The 26,194-nt window shown below is 44.5% G+C and overlaps 3 protein-coding genes across 4 annotated transcripts in view; 2 read left to right on the top strand and 1 right to left on the bottom strand.

Annotated features, from left to right (window-relative positions):
* The window catches only part of LOC149342959 (unconventional myosin-Ie-like), a 283,527-nt gene extending 274,265 nt beyond the window's left edge, over window positions 1-9,262 (top strand). The window contains exons 24-28 of the mRNA XM_089545520.1: window positions 3,026-3,177; window positions 4,242-4,430; window positions 6,147-6,285; window positions 7,169-7,344; window positions 8,530-9,262. Of these exons, the coding sequence (XP_089401646.1) occupies window positions 3,026-3,177; window positions 4,242-4,430; window positions 6,147-6,285; window positions 7,169-7,344; window positions 8,530-8,606 (733 nt within the window). The 3' untranslated portion in view covers window positions 8,607-9,262. The remainder of the gene's footprint in view (window positions 1-3,025; window positions 3,178-4,241; window positions 4,431-6,146; window positions 6,286-7,168; window positions 7,345-8,529) is intronic.
* Window positions 9,263-12,632: 3,370 nt separating this feature from the next.
* SsRbeta (signal sequence receptor beta) lies at window positions 12,633-19,860 on the bottom strand. Of its 2 annotated transcripts, none has more exons than XM_089545509.1 (6): window positions 19,795-19,860; window positions 17,718-17,881; window positions 16,109-16,207; window positions 15,555-15,666; window positions 13,459-13,536; window positions 12,633-12,847 (listed from the first exon to the last, which is right to left on the bottom strand). In XM_089545509.1, exons 2-6 carry the CDS (start codon window positions 17,879-17,881, stop codon window positions 12,731-12,733), a joined length of 570 nt encoding a protein of 189 aa, XP_089401635.1. In that variant the 5' UTR covers window positions 19,795-19,860; the 3' UTR covers window positions 12,633-12,730. The 2 variants fall into 2 exon arrangements, with proteins under 2 accessions (XP_089401635.1, XP_089401636.1); XM_089545510.1 differs by having other exon boundaries at window positions 19,683-19,817.
* A 324-nt stretch (window positions 19,861-20,184) lies between these two features.
* The window catches only part of LOC149342956 (uncharacterized), a 93,712-nt gene continuing 87,702 nt past the window's right edge, over window positions 20,185-26,194 (top strand). The window contains exon 1 of the mRNA XM_089542263.1: window positions 20,185-20,377. Coding sequence (XP_089398389.1) covers window positions 20,362-20,377 — 16 coding nt within the window. The 5' untranslated portion in view covers window positions 20,185-20,361. The remainder of the gene's footprint in view (window positions 20,378-26,194) is intronic.

The following is a 26,194-nucleotide window of genomic DNA, read 5'->3' as shown; positions in this document are numbered from 1 at the left end:
CCATCGTGCTAAAACTGCAACGCTCAGCGGCAGCACGAGAAAGCCATCACCACCACAACTACGGTGAACACGCTAACACGTCACAAAAGGCTGGAGCTGGCAATACTGATGCTGATGTGGATAGCAGAAGATTGCGGCGGAGGAAAAAGTTGACGATGATGATGATGACCGCGGCCTTGGGCGCCATCCATGGACGGCACTTGGAAGCTCCTGTGTGCGTGCGTGGCCTCCTCAATCTAGTGCTCCGCGATCAAGCGCACCGTTGCTCGCAGCCGAAGCTGATCACGGAGGCCACGGCGCATGCATTTAGAAAGTAGAAAGCTATTCCCGCCTGGGTCATGGAAAGTTCGGGTGCGGCCCTTACACGGATTTATATTTTTTTAAACATTTCCTTCGGGAAACCGGGGTGTGGCCCATACACAGGTGCGACCCTTACACGCATTTCTACAGTAATTTAAGGCAATCTCTAAGAAACCTCATCATGAACAGTATTTTATGAGCTGCGTCTTCAAGATGCAGAATGCCTTGTGTGCAGTTAGATGTACATAAGTCAATGGCACCTCACACTCGTTAATTCGGAGTGAAATCACACGTGCACTGGTTAATTCGAACTGAAGACATGCTAGGAACGGCGCTGAAGTTAATTTTTGAGACACGCAACGCTACTGTCATCATCCGGAAACCAGTGCCGGGCTGGAAATCACCCTCCACTCCAAAACCGAAAACGAATGAGGGGCAGCACTGCTACAATAAAACCTCGTTAATCTGGCCCCCATTAATTCAGAAAATCGGACTGACGCCAGAGTCCCGTCAAACGTCCATGCAGGTCTATGCATCGGAAGCTCGTGTATTTGGATGCCGCGGGGCTCACATCAGTCAGTTCAAACTGGCCCCCGAAGTGGCGCTGTGTCGAGATATGACATGCCCGACAGGCGATCGTGTAGATATTTGTCCCAAGGCCTGAAATACATATTACATTTTCACCTGCGTCCCTCTGATTTGCGTACAAGAGCAAGCGTGCTGACATGTTGACGGTCGGCAGGTTCTCATTGATAGGCCGACAGAAAGTACAGCCACATAGCTCTGTTTCGGAGCTTCGTCGCCAGCGACAGCAGCTATCGGCTGCACATATCGATGAGCCAGCCAAGCTGCACATCGTGTGGTACAATTATTGCCTTGTTGCTGATCATTATTTGTTTGTTTTTCGAAGGCGTCTTGCCACTCCAGCTACAGTGTGTGCTTCCCTCGCTTCCATCCACGTGGTGTTTCCGTTCTACCAATGCGGCGAAACTCCGCGCTCATCATGTGCTGCTTGCTGTCCGTGTGGTGAAGCCTCCTCACATGCGATGCCACACACGAAAAAGGTCCAGCGCTGCTGTTTTTGACGCTGAAAGAAGCAGTGGAGAACTTTAGCGTTGTGGAGCAGTTCTCCTTCCGTCACTCCCGATAGCATGCACGAATTAAAACATTTGATGGAACTGCAAGAAATCACTGTTGTCGCGCAGTTTTCATCTTAAAAGGAGACGACAGTTGCCCTGGTTCCTAAAAAATAAATTTCGTTTTCACGCGAATGGTTTTTCGCTAGTTGGGGGGGGGGGGGGGGGGTGCATTCGATAATTCGACATTCGGATAATTCGGATGTTTTTTCCGCTTCCTTGAAATCCGAATTAGCGAGGTTTTACTGTATACTCGTACATGCATCACAATGATGATAATGCCTGCAAACCAGTGGGATATTTTACTTGATGGTAAACAGAGCTAGTTAAGCAGAAAATCACATCAGTATTGTTCAAATGTTACATGAAAGTTATCTGGCAGGAAACACAGCTGTTCTTGGTTGGCAAGTCAGAAAGGCAGCTGTAAACTCATGTGTAAGAACATAAGCTGAGAGTGTCAGTCGGAAATTCCGGTAAAAATGGCTTCATTCCCAATGAAAATGTAGTAGAGGTGCCTCAACTGACTCAAAAAATTATGAACAAAGCATTTTGCTACTTTATAGGAGATTGTTTCTAGCAAAGTTAGGTGGTTTTCTGCTGTCACGAAGGAGGACGAGAGTACGCATTTCTTGGGCCAATGAGTTGCATCGAAATCAGTAGGTCACAAATGGCACTAGGCTAATGCCGATGAATTTGAGTGTGTAGCTCTGCATGAATGGCATTAAATTTACCTGTGTGGCACAGGTATAACTTGTCATTGGCAGCTAAAGGGTTAGTGCACTAATTAATCTTCAATGTTTACTTTTTGTTCTCTGTTTTTGCCCTTGGCACATTGGCAAACACTGTGTGAATAACCATTTTTAAATGGCGCCAAACATTTCTGAAAGCTTCCTTCTGTCCCTGGCACTCAAAGCGGACTTGAAAACGATTTTCCAACTCATGTGTGTGTGTGTGTGTGTGTGTGTGTGTGTGTGTGTGTGTGTGTGTGTGTGTGTGTGTGTGTGTGTGTGTGTGTGTGTGTGTGTGTGTGTGTGTGTGTGTGTGTGTGTGTGTGTGTGTGTGTGTGTGTGTGTGTGTGTGTGTGTGTGTGTGTGTGTGTGTGTGTGTGTGTGTGTGTGTGTGTGTGTGTGTGTGTGTGTGTGTGTGTGTGTGTGTGTGTGTGTGTGTGTGTGTGTGTGTGTGTGTGTGTGTGTGTGTGTGTGTGTGTGTGTGTGTGTGTGTGTGTGTGTGTGTGTGTGTGTGTGTGTGTGTGTGTGTGTGTGTGTGTGTGTGTGTGTGTGTGTGTGTGTGTGTGTGTGTGTGTGTGTGTGTGTGTGTGTGTGTGTGTGTGTGTGTGTGTGTGTGTGTGTGTGTGTGTGTGTGTGTGTGTGTGTGTGTGCATGTAAAACGTTATTTAATAATTATGTTCTGCTATATCCATTTGTGTCATGTGGGGAGGACAGATTTCTTCATCGCCTTCCAGCTGTCGTGAAGGTCCCTTTCTCATCCAGATTCATTGTCTGCTGCATGTAGATGAATAATACTGAGATGCAGCATCGTAAAGATGAAGGCAGTTGTGTAACGACAAGTTCTGCTTCAACTTTTTGCAGGCTTGAGTTTCGGGTGAAGAAGGAAGGCCTCTTTGGAGGTGGCTCCACCAAGCAAGTGCATGTCGTCAGAGGTCAGGGTGACAAAGCCCTTCTGAAGGTGACTGGAGGCATTCTCACCGTAAGCATCGGTGCCGGACTGCCAAAGAACTCGAGTGAGTCGCCACAGCATGTTGCTTGATTTGTGTTGATGGTCACTGAGGGATGGAAGATGCCCTAATCACTTCTATCTCCTTACATGCTGTTCTGGTTGGGATCTTTCCACTGCAGGTCTCTACACAAAACTGGCCGTCAGCTATTTTGCTGAAAAACTTGCGTAACATTGTAGAGGTAAATGAAAAGGAGGTGGTGCATAAACATTGGTCTAAGTTCGGAAGCATGATGCAGATATTAAGTACTTTTGGAACTCGTCCCCCAAGGTACTCTGCAGTTTAAAGACTTGAAACAAAGGTGGCACATGAATTGCTGTGAAAATAAAATTTGAAAAAGAGAACAAAATTATGACAGTATTATTGGTTTTTAGTTTGTCTGTTCGGAGTTATCTTAGCTCCCATAGCTCCCACTGTTGACATTTTCACTTACATTACTTACTATTCTTATCACCATTACATTTGATACCATGAATCCAAGCACTCATCTGCTTTACCCGCCTTTTTATGCTGTCTCTGTGTCAAGAAAAAAAGTATACAACAGGTGTATCTTACCGGTACTCACCTTTGGGGCAGAAACGGGGAGGCTAACAAAGAGGGTTGAGCTTAAGTTAAGAACAACGCAGCGAGCTATGGAAAAAAAAATGATAGGAGTAGCTTTAAGAGATCGGAAGTGGGCGGAGTGTGTGAGGGAACAAACGTGTGTTAATGACATCCTAGTCGAAATCAAGAAGAAGAAATGGGCTTGGACAGGGCATGTAATGCGAAGACAAGATAACCGCTGGTCCTTAAGGGTAACGGAGTGGATTCCAAGAGAACACAAGCGTAGCAGGGGGTGGCAGAAAGTTGGGAGATTAAGAAATGTGAGGGGATACAGCGGCCGCAAAGGACAGGGTTAATTGGAGAGACATCGGAGAGGCCTTTGCCCTGCATTGGGCATAGTCAGGCTGCTGATGATGTGTCCTGCATTCTAAGTTGCCAGTTTCTCACATCTTGCCTTCATTGAAATGCTGATGCAGCTACGCAGAATTGGCATCTCCCATTGCTGGGTTCTCCTTTATGATTTGTAGGACCATCTGAGCGTTCAGCATCTTCGGGACAGAGGCCATTGAGGGGAAATGTGTCGTCAAGGACACAGCAGCCCAGTGAAATCAAGCCAAGGGAACAAAATGGCCGGGGCCGGACTGTCACATCTGCTTCATCCACCAAGACTCCGAATGCTGCAAATGCTGCTCTGGCAGCTGTGCTTGGAGGAAGAGGTTGGGACTCCTGTGGCACATATTCGATGCTCTGCCTTTCGTTGCTGTCAAAGTGTTTTTGAAGCGCATTGTCATTATCTTTATATTTGGAACTCCGGGCCAATCTTGGACTACAGCTGTCGTTTCTTTTATAAGTCTTGATATTCTGTGATATTCTGTCTCCTCTGTTCCTGAGAATGAAAAGGTGATCACAATGGTGATCACATTGATCACAAAGATCAAGGTGATAAAAAGGTGTTGCAGGCCTTAATTCAAGACATCACTCTATGACAAAGGCGTTATCACTTTCAAAAATACCATGACCACATGTTGCAATGTAGATAATGATAAAAAAAAACCTGATATGGTGAAGCATCAAAATTATGATGCAGGGTCGTAGAACTGCTATATATTCAGCAGAAATGATCAGAAGCTCAATTTCATATTCTTCCCTCCTTTATGCTTTCTTGAGTTAATTTGAATCATGATTTTTGACATTAGTTTTTGGCAGTGCTTTTGGTGGTGATTTCAGTGCAAGTCCGTGCTTTAATTGTTAGCGTCTGAACTGTATCTTTAAGGATTCCATTGAACACACTGGCCAGTATAGAACTGTAATGGCTCTTTTTTTCATATGCTCAACCCCCTAACAAACACATTTTAGATTAGCAGACCTAAGCTTACCGGCTTAGCACATTAACCACCAATAGCTGACTGGCATTAGCAGCCAACCAGCGGCATGTGGTTGTTTTTTCTTCTCCTTTCTTATAAGTTATCTACAAGCCATAAAATAATTACACCAGGGGCCTAGAGGTCTGGAGCTGCAGGTTCGTTTTGATGTTTCAGTGGTGATTGTCTGGTTGGACATCTCTACGCCTGTGTGCATACTCGGCCTTCCGCTTGCGGTCTTGGTTAAACTGCGTCCTTTGCATACTTCACGCACTCGAGGACCCGCTTGCTTAAAGCAAATAAGACTGTCCAGTTACCATTCTCCGCCTTATTCGCAGTCGAGACCCTCCCCTGGATTTGAGTAGAGGAAAGGAACATTCCTGGCTCGCTTGGTCGGTGGACACTTGAACCGTGCTGTGAGAAAATGCAAAAGCAGTGCGTGTAACATGTTACGGCTACTGTTGTACCTCCTAATTGGCTTAAAAGAAAGCTATTACAGCTTCCGCTGTTAAAATGCGATGGACAAGCCCTGGTCACCTTAGACCGGACACAGAGTGCCAGGAAACATACAAATTGGACTCATCATGAACCAGAAATGACAACGAGCTTATGATGATCCTGGCTTGTCTAAGTCCGCTAGAGGGTTAAAAGAAGTGTAAGGCTGTAAAACTCGCTGGCACTGAGGTATGCTAGTTGGAAAACTAGATGATTCATCAGTCAGGTCTGTGTAGGGCTTTGATATTCTTTATGGCTTATTTGACGTGAGCAAGTGCTCGAAACAATACTGACTAGCTAGTATATCTTTGCATGATAAAGAAGACTGGGATATCTTTGCTTGATATTGTTTGAAGACTATGTAGCCTTTGGATTCTTCTGCAAATAGAGTTAGCTGCTTTATGGTCTGCAGTCTTGTTTGCTTGAGTTCTGGCATATATCAGTGCATTTTTAGCAGTGGATGGTACAGCTCGTATCTTGTTCTTGTTCTTGTTCTCTTCCCTCCTTCATGTTTGCCACATTCAGTCTATGCTTTGCTCTGCTTTGAGTTGGCTGATTTTTTGCTCATGCTCCCAGCAGGTGCAGGAGCAGGTGTGGCAATGGGGCATGCTCCCAACTTGCCCCGGAGTGGGCACAGTCAACATAACAAGAGGGTCTCCACAGAAGGAAGTGCCACGTCAGACTACATGAGGCCACCCGAAGCTGGCGTGTCAGGGTAAGCCTTGTTCCACCTGCTGTTTTTGCCATTTTCTTGAATTGTTTTCCTCATAATTTTGGAAAACTGTTAATATCATCTTAGACAGGATGTTTGAAAATCCTCCGAAGTTGCCGTTTAGCCTCTCCTGTCACGCATTATATTCTAATGTCTAGAAAAATGTCATAATTTTTGTGCATATTTAGAACCCCCTATCACAAAAACAATATGGATACCTCAGAAACTTTAGGAATTCACGCGCACCGCACACTTCCACGATCGCCAATATGCAACCTTATTCTTGTGCAAACAAATTTGTGCCGAATTAGTTATATGTTCCTTGTCATCAGAAGCAGTCTTCACAACGAAAATCCAGGTATACAGTGTTCTTTAGCAAAATGTTCCATCACATCGGAAAAGAAAAGTTCCAGCACCAGGCAGCACTTGCAAGGTGCACCGTAGAACTTTGTGACGTCCACCTGTGTTCTTGGTTTGGAAAAGCAATTCCTCTCTCTACACAGGAAATGGCCCTGACATTCTGTCAGCAGGGATTTCAATCGTAGCCAGCATCATTGACTTCGTGAAAATGATGCTAGATGCTGCGAAAAAAAAAACTTAGAAAAGTCACGTGCACAATCATAGACATGCCGCAGAGGGCTAAAGGCTAACTCTTGATTTTATGCACAAAATCAACTGTACAATTACAGTGCAAAAAAGAAATGTTGGGGGGCCAGCTTTTCCTGATGTGATGGTGCCATACCATGTTGACGCATTAATCACCTTTCGTGCAGTGCAAGCTCAAACAAAAAACGCGAATGAATAACACTTCACTGTAGACATCTGGAACGAAGAGTTTTGTTGTGGAACTGCACCTTTGTTCAATGCTTTATGTATATGAATGCAGGGAGAAGCGCAGAAATTCTGGGAAAGCACGACCAGTTCCAGGTGGTGGCAAGCCAAAGCCTCCTAGCCGTCCCAAGCCAGCGGTCCCCACATGTAAGGCCTTGTATGCCTACGAACCCCAGGACACCGACGAGTTGGCAATTTCAGAAGGTGACACCATCGAGATTATCAAGGAAGGTTAGTACATTGGTATTTCCAAGGGCGAGGGTAGTTTTAAGTTTGCTTGTTAAGGGGAGACACTGGTCTTAGACCTATTTTCCTTATTTTTAGTCCAATCCTAATGAAACTGTACCACCTTGCTCAGTTTTTTATTCTGATTTCAACAATGAAATTACCTTTCTCCTAAATTCGTCGGTTCCCAACATAATTAATTTTAATTATTCATTAGTACCTCGGTGCAAAAAAAAACTGCTCAATAAAAAATCATTTTTAATCCATGGCCATATAGTATGGTGAGTAAAGAATGCAATAATCAAAACCATTTTTTCATTTTACCCTCATTAGTAATTTTACAGCACTTGGAATATCAATGTTCAATGGTGTGGATATTACGCATCGATAAACTTTGCGAAATTATAAATTTTTGAAGTGCGATTGAACAAATCTACTTCAATTATTACACACACTGTGCCTTCGGCTTCCCTTAGCAAGCAATATTACATCTCTATCTTTCCTAGTTGTTGAGATGTCGACATACTAAGACAGCCAGATGTCCAAAATTTTCATGGCATTAAGTTGTCTGCTCCTGCAAAAATTCAGCCCACACAATGATCTGAATTTAATATTGCGGCCAAAATATTGATTTATTAAAGGAAAAAATTGGCACAGTTGGAAAATAATAGCTGCAGATTCCAAAAATGTCATTTTTTGAAGATCGATTTTTTGGTAATTTTTTGGTCTCAAAGACCAGTGTCCCCCCTTAAGCAATGAAAGTTTAACTCGAGCTGATGTGTTAAGAAAGCACCATTATATAGACAACATAATTAGAAACAAGTAGAAAAGACTTGGTATGCAACATGTAATGAAGTCTTAAAAGGACCCCGACCACCCCTTGGATACGTGCCTGTTGGCAACAGTGCTTGAGGAGACATACCAGTGAATGATATGTGTATGCGGCCTGTTAATGGCACCAACTCAAGTATCTAATCCAGGAAAATGTAACTAGGTTTGCAGGACATGTGGAGGTAGAATACTGTGCTACACTGTCCTAGCTCACAGTACGGTAACTGAAGGCACAACACAGTGTCTACACAGTGCAACTTCACAGAGTTTGAAAATTTTCTCTCACCCTGTGTCCTTGTTGCTTCACAATTTCTCAACAACTGCCAAGTGTGTAATCACAGCACTGGTTCCAATCTACAGATCCATCGGGCTGGTGGCTTGGGCGACTAAGAGGCAAGGAGGGACTGTTTCCAGCCAATTACGTGGAGAGAGTTTGAGCACCTTCTGTAGCCTTTGCTTCTGGCGACCTCTGTGAAACCAGTGGAGCAAGACCTGCAGCTGAGAGCCATCCACAACAGACAGAAGACCTCAAGGATATTCATTTGCCTAAATTCTGCTGCTACTCTAGGAGGTGGAAACTGTGCTGTCTGTAGACAGCTGCTCGGAGAGCTCGGGAAGTATAAACGAGCACAAGGGCATATTCCGTCACTTCCCTAGCATAACAAGTTTGAGTTGCAACATTCGCCATCATAACAGAGCTCAGTCCAGGAACAACTACTGCCCTAGTAAAGTAACATTTCCATTGTGGAGAACGCAAGGGTTGTAAACAAGTATAATATATGTAAGAGCAGTCAGTTGGCATCAAAGTACACGGCATGAAAGATGCTAGTATGCAAAAAGGAGAGTGCTAGAAAGAAGAAGCAAATGCAGTGTTATTCATTGTTCTTTTTTTTTTTGCCCTGTTGTTTTTCAAACTGTTATCACAATGCAATATGGGCAAACGTCGCAGAAAAGGTAAACCTCTGCAAGAATGTCAGCTTGGCCATGTTAGACCTTCAAAGCTCTGTGAAGGTTGTGAACAAATATGCTTCACCTGCATTTGTCATGGGAAACAGACAAATAGTAGTCATTAAAGTTTATTTTACTTGTATCATGATGTTGTTTGTCTGTTCTTTCATACTATTTTCAATACTCTCAGCTTCACTGTCTACAAACGACGCTTCTAGTCATGCTGGAGATGTGTGTCTTAAGTTGTTGCTTTTAAAGAAGAGAGAGGCTATGCACCAGTTCTGTGGCAACCTCCGCCCCTTGTCTTCTCTTCCAGTATGGGCATACCATTGAGAGAGTAAAAAAATTAGTAATTTCACCGTCTTAGTGCATTAATCATCAAAGCTGATTTGCATTAACGTCTGAGATCTGGAGTGGCAGGCCCAGTTGGGCAACTCATAGGCCTGTTTTGGCCTGTCTATGGGTGGTGGTGAAAACATTTATTACGAATGAACAGGAGGACTGTTTGGATCAGCCCATAAGGGACCGATCCTTACAAACACTAGGTGGAGGTCCCTAGTATGGGACCCCAGTGGCGGTTGCCGCTGCCCGGGCGCGCCCGACTAAGGCTTGTTGGGCCTGTAAGTCGTGGCAGCCGAGCAGGGTCGCCTCCCAGTCCTCCCGGGTTGGCCTGTCTATGCTCACATGCATGCTTGGCCTTCCACTTGCAACCTTAATTTAAAATCATGTTAGGGGCACACTTCATGAGCACTAGGGAGCCCTTGCACAAATCAAATTAGGCAGTCTACAGCACCTCTTTCTTCTTTCACTCCCACCTTCCTCCCTTCCCTTACCACAAGATGGGCAAAAAGATGTGCGAGACAATTACTACACTATTTCCTTTCCTCAAAAACCCCCGGTGTTGTCTTATTCGCAGTCTAAACCCTCTGATGGTTTTGAGTAAAGTAAAGGAGCATAACTGGGTCAGTGGACACCTCAGTCACACTGCGAGGTGGTTGCCCACTTACAAAGCGAGGCAGTTATGCGCCTCTCCTTTTCTCGGAACCAAAGAAGGGCTTACACACAAGACTAGGACCCACTGCTACCATAGGGCCAGGTTTCCCTCTTTCCTCGTGACACGCCTTAAGCGTAATTGGGACATGGACTCCACTGTTGTGCGCCCTATATATTCTGCTCTCTAACTAAGCTGTTCCAGCTTTCACTGCAAAATGCCCAGTCCCTTTAGCAAGTATTTACATTCACTCATAACTGGCTTGCCATAGCAATGAGAGTGCAGTTAGTTTCTGTTGAAGAAAGCTGTTGAAGAAAAATTATGGCGGCAAAAAGCACAATTTGGTTTGGATGCCAAGAGGAAGCAAAATGAAATAAATCCGAGGGTTTCATCGAACCCAGTAAGGGAGCTCTGGCAGGGAAATGTTGGTGAATTTCACCTCTAAATTAGCTAATGTTAATCCATTTTTCTTGACCAATTCAATTTGACAACCACTCAATTTTCGTGAATCTCCACCATGGCTGGGTAAAGAATGTTGCCATTTTCAAACACCAGCTATTGTATATGCTGACACCAGTACATAAGCATCGTGGAATATACCACACACATCTGTGCTTCATAGCGCAATGCCGCAAATGCACCACCTTTGCACCGGTATGTTGTGTAGTTTGCAAAAAATATTGGTAATAATGCCACATATTTTTATCACTTTCACTGACTTCAGTTATAACCTGCCAGGATGCAGTGTACAACAGGATCAGAGGCAATTGCTTCTGTAGCAGTGGCATTGCACCTAAACCTTTTCACTTCTGCAAGGAAAGTGCTAACTGAAAACAGCTTTCATTGTTTGGGTGAAGGTGGAAGTGTCAACACGGGCCTCAATATGGGATGGCCACCTCCCATTCTCTCTCCATTAGCATTACTTGGAGGCACGAGTTATCCTTCCTTTCCAAGAGCTTAGATAGTTTTTACCTTTGCTGAATACAGCATAAAGGGTGACCAATAACACTGCACAAATGGAGTAAATATTTTCATTTGTCGGCTATTCAACTGCAGCATTGTTTGCAGTTGAGTTAGTGTTGAACTCATGGTATAGCCATCATTATGGTTAACCATTACTTGGTTAACCTTGGAAAACTGGACAGCCATCTCCGTAGCTCAGTTGGTAGAGCACCGGACATGAATTCGGAGGTCATGGGTTCAGATTCCACCTACGGCATGTGGTTGTTTTATGCGAAGCATATTACTAGAGCTACACTACAGCCCGTCGAGCGCGGCGGTGGAGCTACCATTGACCTTTAGCGTGACTACGTGACACCACATGACAACATGACGTCACAGCAGAGGAGAGATGGGCTGCCGGCTTGCGCGGTCGGCCGCGGCGGTGGAGGCTCCACATCAGAGGCGCGGCGGCTGACCACGTGACATGACGTCACAGCAGAGGAGAGATGGGCTGCCGGCTCGCGCGGTCGGCCGCGGCGGTGGAGGCTCCACATCAGAGGCGCTGCAGCTGACCACGTGACGCTACAGCAGCGGTATAAAGCTGAGCTTGCCTCGCTCTCCGGGCACTTACGAGGCGGCCAGGTGTTGGGATGCCGCCTAGAAGCAGGGCTGATTTGAACTAGAAGCGAAAGCTTCAGCGTGCCACAGAGACCGATGAAGAGCGGGATGAACGTCTGGCTAAGCGGCGTGCTCAATATGCGGCTCGGCGACAACGTTCTTTCCATGGGTGCCAAGAATGCTGTTGTAGACGGTGCTGGGGCAGCGGTTGTACACTCTGCATTGAATTCACCGATGATCCCGTACATAGCTGCCACGGCAATCCTTGCTACACTTCTAGTGGTTGTATTAAAATGACCAAGTATTCAAGCAAGGAAAGCCATGTATTACCAAGCCTAGCCATCAATATGCTTCGCATCTGACTAGGCTTAACCTTAGCTAAGCCTCAGCAATTTTTTCTTCTGCTTTCTGATCAGTTATCTTTAAAAATAATTACCCTATTAATCTCCCACTGATGAACACCACAAATTAAAAAAATACATCCCCTGTGCTTCCTAGTTTCAGCAACTGTTGGCTCCCATTACAGATTACAGTTGAGCCTCGTTTTAACGAAGTTGAAGGAGCCTGGCGATTACTTCGTTATAGTCTGTTGACCGAGCTTCCAAGGGGAATTCTCATTCCTTCGTTATTTCCGTTATAAACCATTTCGTTGTAACGAGGTTCAACTGTACTTGCAATTGATGTTTATAATCCTGGACTTCCATCTCGCTGTGCTTATCCAGTCGTCCACTTCACAGGTGGCAGCGAGAATGTGGAAATTTGTCTGCTTAATGTGAAATGCACTGTGAAATTTCTCAAGACTGCCAGCAATGGCAGTTGATGAGGGAGCTCACAGCCTGGTCTTTCCTTGGGAATGAGTCTGCATATATTTTTTAAAATTTTTGCGTGACCTTCAGTGCACACTGGAAGATGTCCAGCCATCTGCTTGAAATGGCGGCAAAATACGGTACCCATGCACACAATGTGAACTTTTATGGCATTTTATTACAAAAACACTGGTGGACATAAAAAATATGAGCAGGTACGACAGTGCACCCTTCCAAACCCAACAAAATGAATGTCCTAGTGCTTCTTGAACTGCTTCAGGATGGCCTCATACTTGGATTTGCTGTTGAACCAAAGAAGGAATGGGATTCCAAGAGATGGCAGGGTCATGACAGCAAACGCCAGCCAGTCAGTCTGGGAGAAAAAAAAAGAAGGCAAAGATCAATCACTATCAAAGCAGACACACGGCTAATTGTTTCAAAACTGCCCACAAATTATTAATGCCACTGTAAAACAGAAGAAATGTAGTTTTGTGCACCTGCAGCATGCGTGAAGTCTTGGTGAAGCTTTCTTTCCAAAGCTAACCTTTTGCAATACCTTGTTGACTGGCATTAAGCTACCGAGTACAAATTTGTGCATGTATAGTTCCCACTGCAGCTGTATCTGATGAAAACTGAAACGCAAGGACGCTCATGCATGCCGAGACATCAGGGCACATTTAAGAACTCCACACAACCAAAATTCATCTGGAGCCCTCTAATAAAATGTGCATTCATACCCGGTGTGCGGTTGGTCACATAAAAATCTGTCAATTCTGGGTTTTGGTACTAATGTGTAAGCATGCATACATTTATCTTCTCCACCAGGTTAAGGACTGATAAATATCTGTCAGGTAGTTTTCTTTGTTTATTTCTGTTTGAGAAATATCTCGAAATAACAGGCTCAAGAACACATCTATGGGCAAATTTTGAATCTTCAGAGTAATTCCACTTATTATACTCTTTGCTGGAGGCAGTAACACTTACCACATGGGGCGAGAACTTCCTGTCAAAGTCTCGCGCTGGGATAATTCCGCCTTCCCCTGGCTCAGCAGTGTGAGCGTACTGCAAGGGGCACAAGAAACAAAATTATTTTCAAATACAATGCAATCACCGCACTTTTAACGATAATGTCCCTTTTATGCACTCTGCTGAATTTATAACAAACTGTATATATGTGCACACAAATTGAGCATAAACAGCTTCCAGCCTCTTGCACAGCATTTACAACAAACTTAAGATCACAAAAGGACCTACAGGTGGCTTCCGAGATGAAGTTGCACAAAATTAGGAAATTGCAAAAGCTTGGAGAAATGACTCTTAAGTTATATAACATTCTTTTAGAGCACAACTGAACCACTTGAGACTAATCGCGCTAGGCCCTGTAAAAATGAATCAACAAATGATATCAATGACAGGCTATGCTGTCTGCGAGAAGTAAGTATGAGCATGTATTACATAGAGTGTGTCGTGAGCATGAAACAGTGTTGCATGTGTCAGCCCTGATGTACACTTTTTGTCAAAAGCAAGAAGGCCAGACAGTTTCATTCTGGGCCATGCTTTGTGATCCATTATGCACCGCCAGCATTACAATTACCTCTTGAAGGTAAAAGGAGCCATTGTCCTCACTCATACAAGACTTTTACATATACTACAACAGTTTCACATGATGTCACAAGGTCGTGTGACCTCTCTCGACCAATCGGGGAATTTCGTGACAGAGCAGCCAGGAATTTTTTGTGAGACAACAACCTAAACGCTATCGCATGAAAAGTTTGTTGCACCAAGGGGTAACACAAGTTTAATCACACCTGAGCTAAGTTAATCGCACCTAAAAATGTGGTGCAGCAGGACTAACCAGTTTCACTAGTAGCTGGGTTCATCTGCGTGCTTTTCTCCCCCGGTGTTTTCGAATTTGCCGACATTGTAATTGTTTCCACTATGTAGGGTAAGTTTTTCAGTGCCGGTTATGCTTATAAGTGATGCAGGTAAGGAAGGAATGAATATGAACAGCTGAATGTGTTGCAATGCGGAATGTTTACTTTGTGGCGGTGGAATGTATCGAGGCGTTTCATCTTAAAAGTGAACGAAAATATAAGTCGTGATAAAATCTTTTATGAAAAAGAAACAGGGCAGAAATTTTTCTGCAGGTGGACAACAACAGTAGCTGCTGACTTGATCAGACCGGTACTAATGGTTCGGCTAACAGACAGTTGGAAATAATTCCGGAGTGATTTAATGACATTTCTTCTGCCACATTATTTGTGTTGTTGGACGCACTTTGATAACCATGCCAAGGATTTTAGGTGTGTGGTGTAGAGAACTACCATTTAGGGAACCGAAGGGCTATAAGCAAGAAACGGAAATTTCATGGTGACCACTCTCAAGCACGTAGATATAAAATTATGGAGCGATCTTACTGATATTACTGACGAGGTGCGACAAGTTTTCCACCCTAACAACTGCAAAAAAAGAAGAGCAAGAACTTCCTTTCCAAGGTTGTTTTGAAACCTCCCTGCAACATAAGCAGGATGAAAGCAACCACATACAGCTGAGTCTGCTAATTCCATACACATTTCACGTCCCCATTTATTTATGGGCTCATAAAAAATAACAGACAATTCGAAAACGCACATCACATGCAATGTACACACTGCATTGAAATGTCATACCCGAAGACAGCTTTTCACACTGTCAATGAGAACGTATTTCGCAGCTTGGTGCATTCTTGCAAAAGCCATGACATTACTGCTTACCATAGAGCAGTAATGAGTATGTTTTTCAGGCGTCGCAGTTTTCAAAGCCGAGTGCGATGCAAACCATGCATGGCCTCAAACCAGGAATGCCCAATTTGCATAGGCTTTCACGACAAGTGGCACAACGTGTTCACTCTGGAACAGCAGCATACAGAGCCTACATGGCTTAGAAGCAAACTCCTTCCGCTTTATACTTCTGACAAAGGCTGTACATAGCATATAAGCATATAAGTATGACAGATATGGGAGATATATGTAACATTCAGAAGCGGAACGTTATGCTGCTGCTTGGGTCAGTGTGGCAGTAAGTGCAAGTGATGGCCGTACCTGGATTTCTTGGCTGTCCTCTGATGTCCGGTATGAGACTTCAGCACTGGTGAAGTTGAACCTGCCAGGCGTCAGGGGCCTGACGACGACGGTGTGAGTGACATTGCTGCCACTGTGAATTTGCAGTCAAGGAGAGAGCATGCATGCACTGCACACCTCTTGGGGTGAGGAAAGAAATACATTTCTAGATTGTCAAAACAGCACTTGGTGAATTCATAGTTATATACTATAAAGTATGATGGACTGACTTCCAACAAAACAAGATGAACCAAATTCAATAACACAAGCAGAGGAAATAAAAGTTGTTTTCATCATTTATATCCCCATACCTCACTCTATTGTTGAAGCAGCAACAGCTTCTTGCCTAGAAAAACTGGAGTCTGCATTTATGGATGGGTGGGGTTGCTAGTGCTCACAATGAAGTCAACTAGTAGGTGCCACTATGTTTGCCAAAAATGAATAACAAACAACAATTATAAATTAACCACATCAAATGCATCAATTGCATACTGCTCCTCAAAAGCATTCATGCTTTCAATTCATGCAGAGGATACGGAGCAAGCCTGTTGAGCTTGAAACTCAGCAGGCCACTGGTGACCTGGAAATGCTGGGGATGGAAGGAGTTGTCCACCACTTTAATGTCCAGGGCCGCACTGCATACAAAGCAAAAAAAACAGCACTGTTTAGGAGAAAGCACCAAAATCCCCGCTTACAGCAAGAACCAAATTCCCCTGTCACACGGTCATTTCGGAGGCCCTTGAACAGATACTCAATCGACTCACAAGGCCAACTGAGCGCTGCTACAAGTGCTGCTCCGATGGCCATCGAGTCGATAGTCTATAGAGTCAATAGTTTATAGAGTCAATTCTAACAAGTCAACGGAGTTGCAGAACTCTATCGAGATTTCGAGGGCCTTCAAGCGGTAACTGTGCGCCCTGTCGGACTAGGGGTGCTCGCAGCAACAAGCTGGGGAATCAACTCACAGCAGTATCATCTGAAAAATATGGAACTTCAAAATACAACTTATTTTGTAAAAAAAAAAAACATAGAAAGGCAAACTACAAAACACTGCTGCGAGCACAACCAACATTAGCTTTTTCAAAACAGCATGAATAATACTACAGGTTATCCAAGACAATGAAGTTCTTTTAAGAATATCACTGTAACGAATAAACATATAGTTTTTAATCTTTTCAAGTCAAACTTACTGGTTGATTGCAAACACACCAACAAAATTATTGGTGCAAACACACCAAGCAAAAGAGTTCGCAGTGTAGCAGTGGCAAAACTCCTTCGAATTCGACAGGAAGTGAGAATCTTGAAAGTTCTCAACTCAATGCCTTTGAAAGTGTCCGCGTGACAGAGGTGCTAATCTGATTTCTAACAAAACCATTGCCCTGCCTCCATTTGCCTTTCACAGAGAAGGAACTGCAAAAAAGACTACTCTGCAGCTACTACATGGCTTGTCTAGAACAAGTGGTGATGACTGACACTGATCTATCGCAGCTCCTTCGACTCCATCCTAGAAGATAAGTCATCAATGGCCTTGTTGTCTAAGGAACTACCATTTACAAATGTTCATGCGGCATGACAATTATAGCACCAACTGCAAAAGCTTCAGGAACAAAATAGTCATAAAAGGACAATTTTCTCAAAGCCAGAGCCTACGCACTACAGATATTGCACACTTATACAGACAAGTGCACGTAATATTCAATTCAAAGCTGCACGCTTACGTTGCAAATTTCTTTTCTTTTTTTTTTAGCTTCAATGTTTTATAAACACCATTTCATTTTGTATTCTGTGCTACTTCTATTCTTGAGAACTGCTCTTACTCATCATAAAACATCGTCAGCTTCATACAGCTTAAATAAAATTATTAGATTCTAAACTAGCAAGACGGCTAGCCAACTATTGCACCAGCTAGCCAGAAGAAAGTTCTTCAAGCAGCAGTATCCAGCAGCAATGGACATAAGACAAACATTACACTGTCTTTAGAAGTTTTACCAGCTGCAAGCTATCCAGTTCAAAAAGTTGCATACCAGTTTCTTTTTAGCTCTCCACCTTCCAAGTGAACATGCGGTGTTCACTGCGTCCGACGTAAATGCACAACAGCCAGAAACAAAGAACTGTACACATGAGCGAGCAATGACAGCATGTTACCTGCCACCAACATTGTAGATGTTGTAGTCAACAACAATGTCCCTGCCTTCGACAAGGTATTTGTTGAGTATCCGCTTCTGTACAAGTAACCGTGCCTCGGTGACCTCATCCTCTGCTGCGTGGACCAACAAGAGGCAGAGAGCACCAGCAAGAATTCTTAGCATCTGCAAACACAAAAAAGAAGGTGGATTATCAACAGATAGCTTCAATCTCCTGATGATGCTGGTGACAACGATGGAGCTCAGTCTGCAGTTCAAGCAACATGATAGAATTTTCCAGTCAGAAAACAAAGTGAAGATAAAGCCTTTTTTAAACACCCAATTTACTAAAGTTTAAATCTGGCTGCTTTGTGTGTATACGTCAGATGTGGGAGGTGCGGGGTTCTACCCTCAGTGCCGCCAGGTACCCACCAATGGTATGGGCACATGCTTTTCCCTGGCTTGGTGCTCGGCTCCTTTGGGGTGGAATGCTTAGGATACGGGTCTTTGACCCCACCTTGTGTAGATGAAAAGTACCTCATGCAATGGCGTTCTTTGGCCAAGCTGTCCTTATGCCATTAAAATCCATCATCATGACCAACAAATTTGGCCACCATTCTATGGTATCACCAAATCGCAGTCCACCTAGGTACAAACTCCATGTTTAGCCCGGCACTTTGCAGTGCTGTCTCATCTTGACAATGAAAACGTTGAGGGATGTTGAGATCTGGCAAGCTGCTTGCATGTAGCTCTAATCTCATCCTCCTCATTTGTTTCAAATGGAAACAGTAATGAAAAAAAAAAAAGGAAAGAAAATCACAAAGAATGAGGTGAAGTGTGATATCTTAGGTGACATTGAGCCCACAAAAAAACTCTTCGGATACAAGAACTCGCCAAATGGCACTTTTCAACAACACTCAGCCACAGAAACTAAGGTGACTGGAGTAGCCTTAGAGTTGCAGAGTCCACACAACACTTATCCCTGTGAACGACGTCACTATCACGCAAATATCCTTTCGTACTAAGCTCTAAAGGGGCACCCTCCTTGGCTGGCGTCTGATTGGCTGTTGTGACCACGGCAGCCGGTTAGACCCCATAGACAGAGAGGTAAGGTAACCGGACATTATGCCCAGTTGGCTTCCCTACTCGTGAAGAGGGAGAAAAAAGGGAAGGGAAAAATAAAACAAAAGTGGAGTCTATCGCATCCAGCGGACGCTACCGCGGTCGATTCCGCCGTGGCCAAAAATAATACGAGCTACTTGGCGCACCACGCGCTAGGGCACATTCAAAGGGTAAACATTTCGAAAGTAAGCAAAATACAAACCCCCAAAAAAGTTTAATTGCCTGAATGACGCTATAACTTCAAAGAGCGCTATCCAGGTCACATGGACCATGCTTTCTAGCAATATGTAATCGTGGGAAAAGAAAATGCTGACAACATACAAAAACGCGCATGTATCCGTGATTTTCTCCTTCGATAGCAGGATGAGGATAAACTCATTTGCTAGTTATTTTCCAGGTAAGATCTTATTCGAATCGCTCATTCGAAAATCACTACACGTGAGTAGCCTTAAACCGGTTGTCTTGAGCCCATCGTGCCTCAAATAGCCGCCACAAAAAATCCAGCACAAGAGATGCACTCAAAATTTGCCAAAGTATTTTAAGCTTCTCGCGTACATGCAGTTTTTGCAGTTCACACGCAAACACACGGGACAGAAAAAAGCCTCTGTCACATACATTCTGTGCTACTACAATCTACGCTAAAGCGCGCGGTAACCATGTAGGTCGAAATCTATCCACTAGTTCTAGCTTCCTCTTTACCAAACTCTGCAAGAGTTAAAGAGTTCAAACTAAAGTACACTACGAAGAGTTTATCACAACGTGACAGCAGACACTTCTACGATCGAGTAAACATCGCGAGCACGGACATGAGTGCCGGGTGAGAGGCGAAACCTGAAAATAACGAACGCGTGTTCGGAAATCTTACCGTGCTGTGGATTAGTAGGAACAAAAATAAGTAGGCACGTTGAGTAGCCGAGCCTGGGACACCGGCTAAAGACGCGAAAAAGCGCGTGTGATCGAGAGGTGTAGATACATACCGTGACAACGTGTACAGCGGATCTTGAGCGAAAAGACGACGCGTTTGATTCAACGTTGCCAGGTGCTTTGCCTACTCTGCTAAGAAGGTATAGTTTTGATTTGAATTGACCCTACCGTAATTTAAAATGTGTAACTAAACATAACTAAAATATTTGTAGGTACTCAACTTATAAAATTTCATTAAACTTTTGTTTTAAATAACAACGCTTAATTTCACAAGCACTTTTTAAAGCCTAATTACTTCTGCTCAAAAATATTTTTTTGCCATGTATATTTAAAGTTCTAAACTTTTCTTATATTTATGGGGTTCATTTTGCGGTATAATTATTTAGATGTACAATTAGTTAGGTCTTTCACCACCCGCAAGCAGTGGGGCGAGTGTCGTTTCCCGAGAGGGGCTCTCGGAGCGTGTCTCCATGGCAACCACAAAAAGATGGCAGCTTCTGCTCCGCAACCATTCCGATCCGCTGGTGTCTTCCTCAGGTTGTCTCCGTAGGCGCTAACTCAGAAGAGCTCAAACCTGCACCTGCTCAAGCCCGCAGCTAGCGCGCAGCAATAACCGCGCCATGAGGGACAAACAGGGTGAGTGCATGCGCTCTTTCGCTTTACGCGCGCGATCGGCGGAAGAAATATTCTGCGCACCAGCGCGCGCCGCCGCTCCCCCTGCGGATCGTCGTACGGTTTCGGGCGGCGATTCCGAAACGTGATCGCGGAAAGCGCTTCGTGCGCGCCGCGAACCGCGCCAAAGCGCACTGCTCTGCATGCGCCCGCATCTCGGTGCACACAGTGAGAACGAGAGAGAGTGTGAAGCGTTCTTGATCGAAGCAGTGTACAGGAATGCGACGTGTTTTCTTTTTGGGAGGAACCGGCGCTTCCTTTGGCACCCGCCGGTCGCCTTGAGACCGAAGCGCTCGAGATAGGCGGCGCGGTGGAGAAAAATCGTTTTGGGAAAATGCCAGTGGATCCTCCGAGGCATGGGGCACATTAGTGACAGCTAATTTCTGCCAAGGAGGAAGGAGTCTGCTGCGACATGCGTCTGTCATCGCTGTTGCACGCCAAATCGATACGACACTTGTCGTTTTCACCATGTGCCTGCAGAGCAGCCAGTAGACAGAACTCGCAGTGCGCGTCCCTCCTAAAGTGGAATCGATACTTGAATCATTCTGGGCCTCTCCGGTGATTCCATGCAACTTTAACGTATTCACCGAGCCTCGCGCACCACTTTTCTCCACTCCATTCGGAGCTGTGCGCATACGGGCAAACACGCGCGTCGAGCTAGCCGAGCGTCCTGTCACGCCCACTTCGTCCGTTCGCCAGTTGTGCCTCCAATCGTTTCACCTCGCGTGACGCTAGCTGACGGGAACATAATTTACTCTTGTGTAACGGAATGGTTTCAAATGAGATTTTCGCCTGTCAGTTCGCGTTTTTCGTACGGCACGCTGAAGAGTACGGCAAAAATCTTCATATGTTAATTAAAGAGTTGTATTTTTTCTTCGTTAAACAGATCGTCAAAGTTTATGCGAACCTAAAGGAACACATTTCGCTAATTTTCCGAAAACTTCTCTCGTCGAGTTTAATTTCTTCATTAGCTAGAACCAGCTGTGTTTTCGAGGTTTTCTTTTCTATAGTTTTCATGACGCGGGAAGTAAAAGAAACCTTGGAACAAAGGATTCCCGCATCTGAATGCAATATACAATGCAAGTTTGTTGTGTATTTTCGTGTATGGCGCTAGACGATTTTTACAACTGTCAAATTGTGCAGACAATGCCGCGCATTTCCCCAAGTGCCGGACTGACCTCCTGAATGTGTCATTTTTTTCTTCTGATCTCTGGGATGGTAAAATAAATTTTAATAATTGGGATAATAAACGAACTGAATGGAACGTATATATAATAACTTAATAAGGCATGTTTTTCGTCTTTGGAACCGGCTGTCTTGGTGCGATTTTTGATCACATCATTTTGAGATCTTCACGAAGTTTGAGGGTATGGCGCTCGTACACTACCCTTCTCTGGACGAAGGAAGCTTCCCATACTTTTTTTTTTCTCCAAATGATTATGATTGATGGTCGTAGTGAACAATAGGCTTTTACATGCCAAAAAAACAGCGTAAGACGCCTGAATACGACGCTGCAGTGATCCAACAAAAAAAAAAAAGTTTTCTCACCCTCTGTATCGACATGTAGTCGACTCAAAAACGCTTTTCGTTGACTGATCTCATCTTTCTGTTCCACGGGGATATTCGAAGTAGATATATGTTTGAGAGGCGCCGTTAGAAGCGCTCTCTGTCGCAAAGTATGTATGTCCTGTAATCAGAATTATCTGCTGTTCTACAAATTTTCAGGTCATGGTTGTACTTAAGTCTCTTTCAACTCGGCTATCTGCTGCTTAAAAAGAGTCGGATATAGCCCATTCGACATTTTCAAAGGTAGATAGATGATAAAGCAGCTCCTCCGCACAACCGCAAGATTTCGCGACCGTCATTCCACAAGTGACACGACCCCTCAACTTCAGCCCATGTCACTACCGACGGATGCTAGGTACGTACGCCCCCGGCTTCATAATTTTTCGGGGCAAGAGAGTCACTGGAAAAGACTACTTCTTAGTAGCCTTTGGCGCACAGCCTGTAAATTACGTGTGTGTTCCGCGTAGCAGCTCTAAACCATGACGCTGCACATTTTAATTTCAAGTTACACACACTGGCTCAGTAAGCGACGTTCTCTTCGGCAGTTCGCGTGCCCCGAAAAGTTTTGAGGGCGGGTGTATACATCCATGAGTATCCCCCCGACTGTCTTCGTTCGCAGTGCCTCAAAGTGCATAAACATTAACTAATCCTCTTACTTATTCATTTTTTTGTTGCTACGCCAAATAGCCTCTATGGCCATCCTCTTGACCATACTCTTGACCATATTCCTGACCGTAGATGTAGCAGTACTGAAGCAAGAGACTCTGCTCGGCTACGATAAGTTTTCACCATTATATTTCACTATTGTACCGACACAGTCACACATTTCTCTGCTCTGTAATGGTGAGGATTATTTCATCAAGCCTTTCCTTTATTCTGTTAATCTCCACCAAAAAGTTTGTATCTGTTTTTGTTTTTTTGTTTTTTGTCGAATGTACGAGCCACAATCCTCACGTGCTTTTCTCAGAGTGTTCATTCAGCGTATGAGACTTGCGCTATACTAAAGCGTTAAATAATCGTGCTATACAGTTTCAGAAACTGGGCTCTATTTCATTCTTCGTAGCATTTAATTACTGCTTGTTTACCTTGCGGGATAAAAAAAATTACAAATGCAACGGCTGGAATGCTGCAATAGATTAAGCTTGTGAGACCCCCGAAGAGGCTATAGCCGCATACAAAGAAAACGATATATAGTGCGGTACAATAAATATGACGCGAGGGGTGCATACTCGGCCAGCAGCTGTTTCGGCATACTCCGGCACGAAACTCGTGGAGGGTGATAGGAGAATTGTAGGCCGCGGGGAACGTAACAGCTGCGCGCTATCGTAATGAAATGCGACCTATCCGGTGCGTACTCGTTCGCCGTCTATCCCTCTTCCATTCCTACTTTTCTCATTATTACTTGCAAAGGAGGGAATCTTTGCGTGTTTCTGGAACTGGGGTAGTTTTATGTACGCTGCAGGGTAAAGGTTACACGTCTCTGATTTGCGGACGTTGAGAGGAACGGAAGGTGTATAACACCTTGCTGTGGAAGGACGTCTTAAAGAACAGTGAACACAAATTGAAATTAGCCTATATCTATTGATTACCGCGTTGTACTGACAGGTGGCCTGGAATATATATATGTGTGTGTGTGTGTGTGTGTGTGTGTGTGTGTGTGTGTGTGTGTGTGTGTGTGTGTGTGTGTGTGTGTGTGTGTGTGTGTGTGTGTGTGTGTGTGTGTGTGTGTGTGTGTGTGCGTTTTTCCTTTTTCTGTTTAAATGCGTATCTGTGAGGTTAGACCATACCACCGTCCGCATCCATGGCGGCAATCACGGAGTCACTGACGGACCTGACGTCATCAGCAGCGACACGAGTTTGAATCAAATGTAACGAAAAACAACGTTTAATCTCTAAATCTAAACTGATAAGAAATCATCTTTTTCTGCTCAGCGAAAGTCAAACATAGCCACAAAAATCCAAAGAATCTAATTTCAGTAAGAGCAAAAATTGATGGAGTTGGTCTCGGTTGTCCGCAGAGCTTCAGGAGGTCCCGAATCGAATGTCAGGGAAAAAGAAAACGACATAAAAACTAATTCTAAATTGATAAGCAGTAGTACGCCTTTTCCGCTCAGCGAACATCAATTATAGCTACAAAAATCCAAAGTATCGGATTTCAGTAAGAACAGAAAGTGGAGTTGAGCTCTATTGTCCTCAGAGCTTCGGGAGGTCCCGCGCGTCAACATAAACAAACCTTGGGAAAGACGAGCGTGTCAAGATTTGAAACAACGACTGACCAAGCAGCGATTATGTACTGAATTCATTGTCTTTAATTTCTTGGTCCGTCCAGCGGTTAATAAATTTCAGGTATTAATTCCCTCGGTGCGGCCCACCATCACTCGTACGTTAAAGTAATTATTTGGCCTCTCGCGTCCCACGTACCAACCTTTGTCAAACAGTTTGTAGCTCAGGTGGTTCGCTTCATAGTCACACCGTGTGGCTTGTAATGCATCCTTAGTGATCAAAATCCTAAGTGATCAATAGATTTTTATTCTTAAGCTCCTTCAACAGGTAGAACTTTCCACGAATGCCTCAGGTGCCCCATCACACGGCTTATAGAAGCAAAAACCCCTGGGCTACAAACTTTTGACATAGGCTTCCGTGAGTAACCACAAAGGAAAAACTAAGAAAAATGGTTTAAAAACCAGCCGGCGCGAAAAAGGCAACAATGGCGTCTGGAAAAACGCAGAAATTAGGAAACATTTCTCGCTCCCTCCTTTCTTTGTTTTCTTTTATTTTATTTTCACGTTCTGCGTTTATTCTTGCATTCGTTCCGGTAGACGGCCTCAAAGATAGCAAGTTTGTTTACATGGAAACCGACCGTGGTACTCCCGCTTTTGCTGGGAGATTGATTACTCCACATCGTCATTCGAGCCGAAAATAACGATATAAATTACTTCCTTTGAGGGCAGAGACGCTCGACATTGAAACATCGTGCCGCTACGACTGAATTAAGGTATTGGCAAGAAGAAAAAAAATCATGATGCTTGAATTGCTTTGAATTCGATGTCCGGTGTTTTTTATTTGTTTTTTTTTTAATAGTGCATGTGCTGACATGCAGTATGCAACATGATGGTTAGGAGATCCTTTTATTACTCCGAAGCGCAATCTTATCATTTGCACCAGTCAGCCCTAAAAGAACAATCGCTTCGGTTACTAGCCTGTTGCATCGTGTTGCGAGGCTGTGCACGAACTGGAGTGAGGTTGGTCCACACTTCATTCCTTTCCGTCGCCTGCCACCGCAAGTTTAGAAGTCCTGTCAATAGTTCATATTACTTGCATTACACATATTGCTCTGGAAGTGCACTTCCGCTGCTTCATATCACAAGAAGCCAACGACAGCCTGGTATACATGAGCCCGACGTTGCGGGTCGAGTCAGGGGTCGAGTTGAGCAAGGTCAACCTAACTGGATGACTTTCTGTTTACATGAACTCGATACTAGCGAGTCGACTCTCGAGTAGTAAACCGGCGCCCGCTTGTGTTCTCCCCTGCGGGAAATGCTTTCCCCAAGCGTAAAAGAGGATTGAGTGTAATTTGCGGAGGGACTGCGAGTCGACCCACCCTCTGCAGTCGGGCTGGCTCAGCCCGACTCGACGGTCGCTTAACTCGACCTCCTAGCGTATACATGAACCCGACAGCCGGTTTTCAGCCCGACAGCCTACTCGACCCGACTTTTGTCAGGCTCTTGTAAACCCCCAGGATGAAGTCTACACACCAAGATTAACCTAGTACATCCCGGAAAAGGAAGCGGAAATAAGTCTGTTGGAATTTGTCTTTCCCCACGGTTCCGGTCTACTGACCGGGCTTCCTTCTTGACCCGCTCAACCACCGCCTCCCACTCCGTCTCCCCTTTTTTCTTATTGTGTACGAATTCTATATGGGTCCTACCTTATTCATTTTTGTTTTATTGGCGCCTGTCACCTCCAATACATTGGCGATACAGGTTGGGACAGCTTTCCGCACCTCAGTGAATGAAGGCACCTTGGAAAGGTCATTGCGTGCACAGGTTCCACTGATGGCTTAATGTGGAACGTTCTTGCGGGCTAGTTGGTTCATTGCAGGCACATTCATTGCTGGATGTGGCAGCCACAAATGCATCCATGGTGTCGCGGCAAAGGGGTCCATTCCCTCGGCCTAATTAATCCCTTCTTTAGTTCCGGTAATACGCCGCGGTG

Source organism: Amblyomma mixtum, chromosome 5 (genome assembly GCF_055824585.1).
Source record: "Amblyomma mixtum isolate Tamu chromosome 5, ASM5582458v1, whole genome shotgun sequence".
Lineage (NCBI taxonomy): Eukaryota > Metazoa > Arthropoda > Arachnida > Ixodida > Ixodidae > Amblyomma > Amblyomma mixtum.
This window is presented reverse-complemented; position numbering and strand designations above follow the sequence as displayed.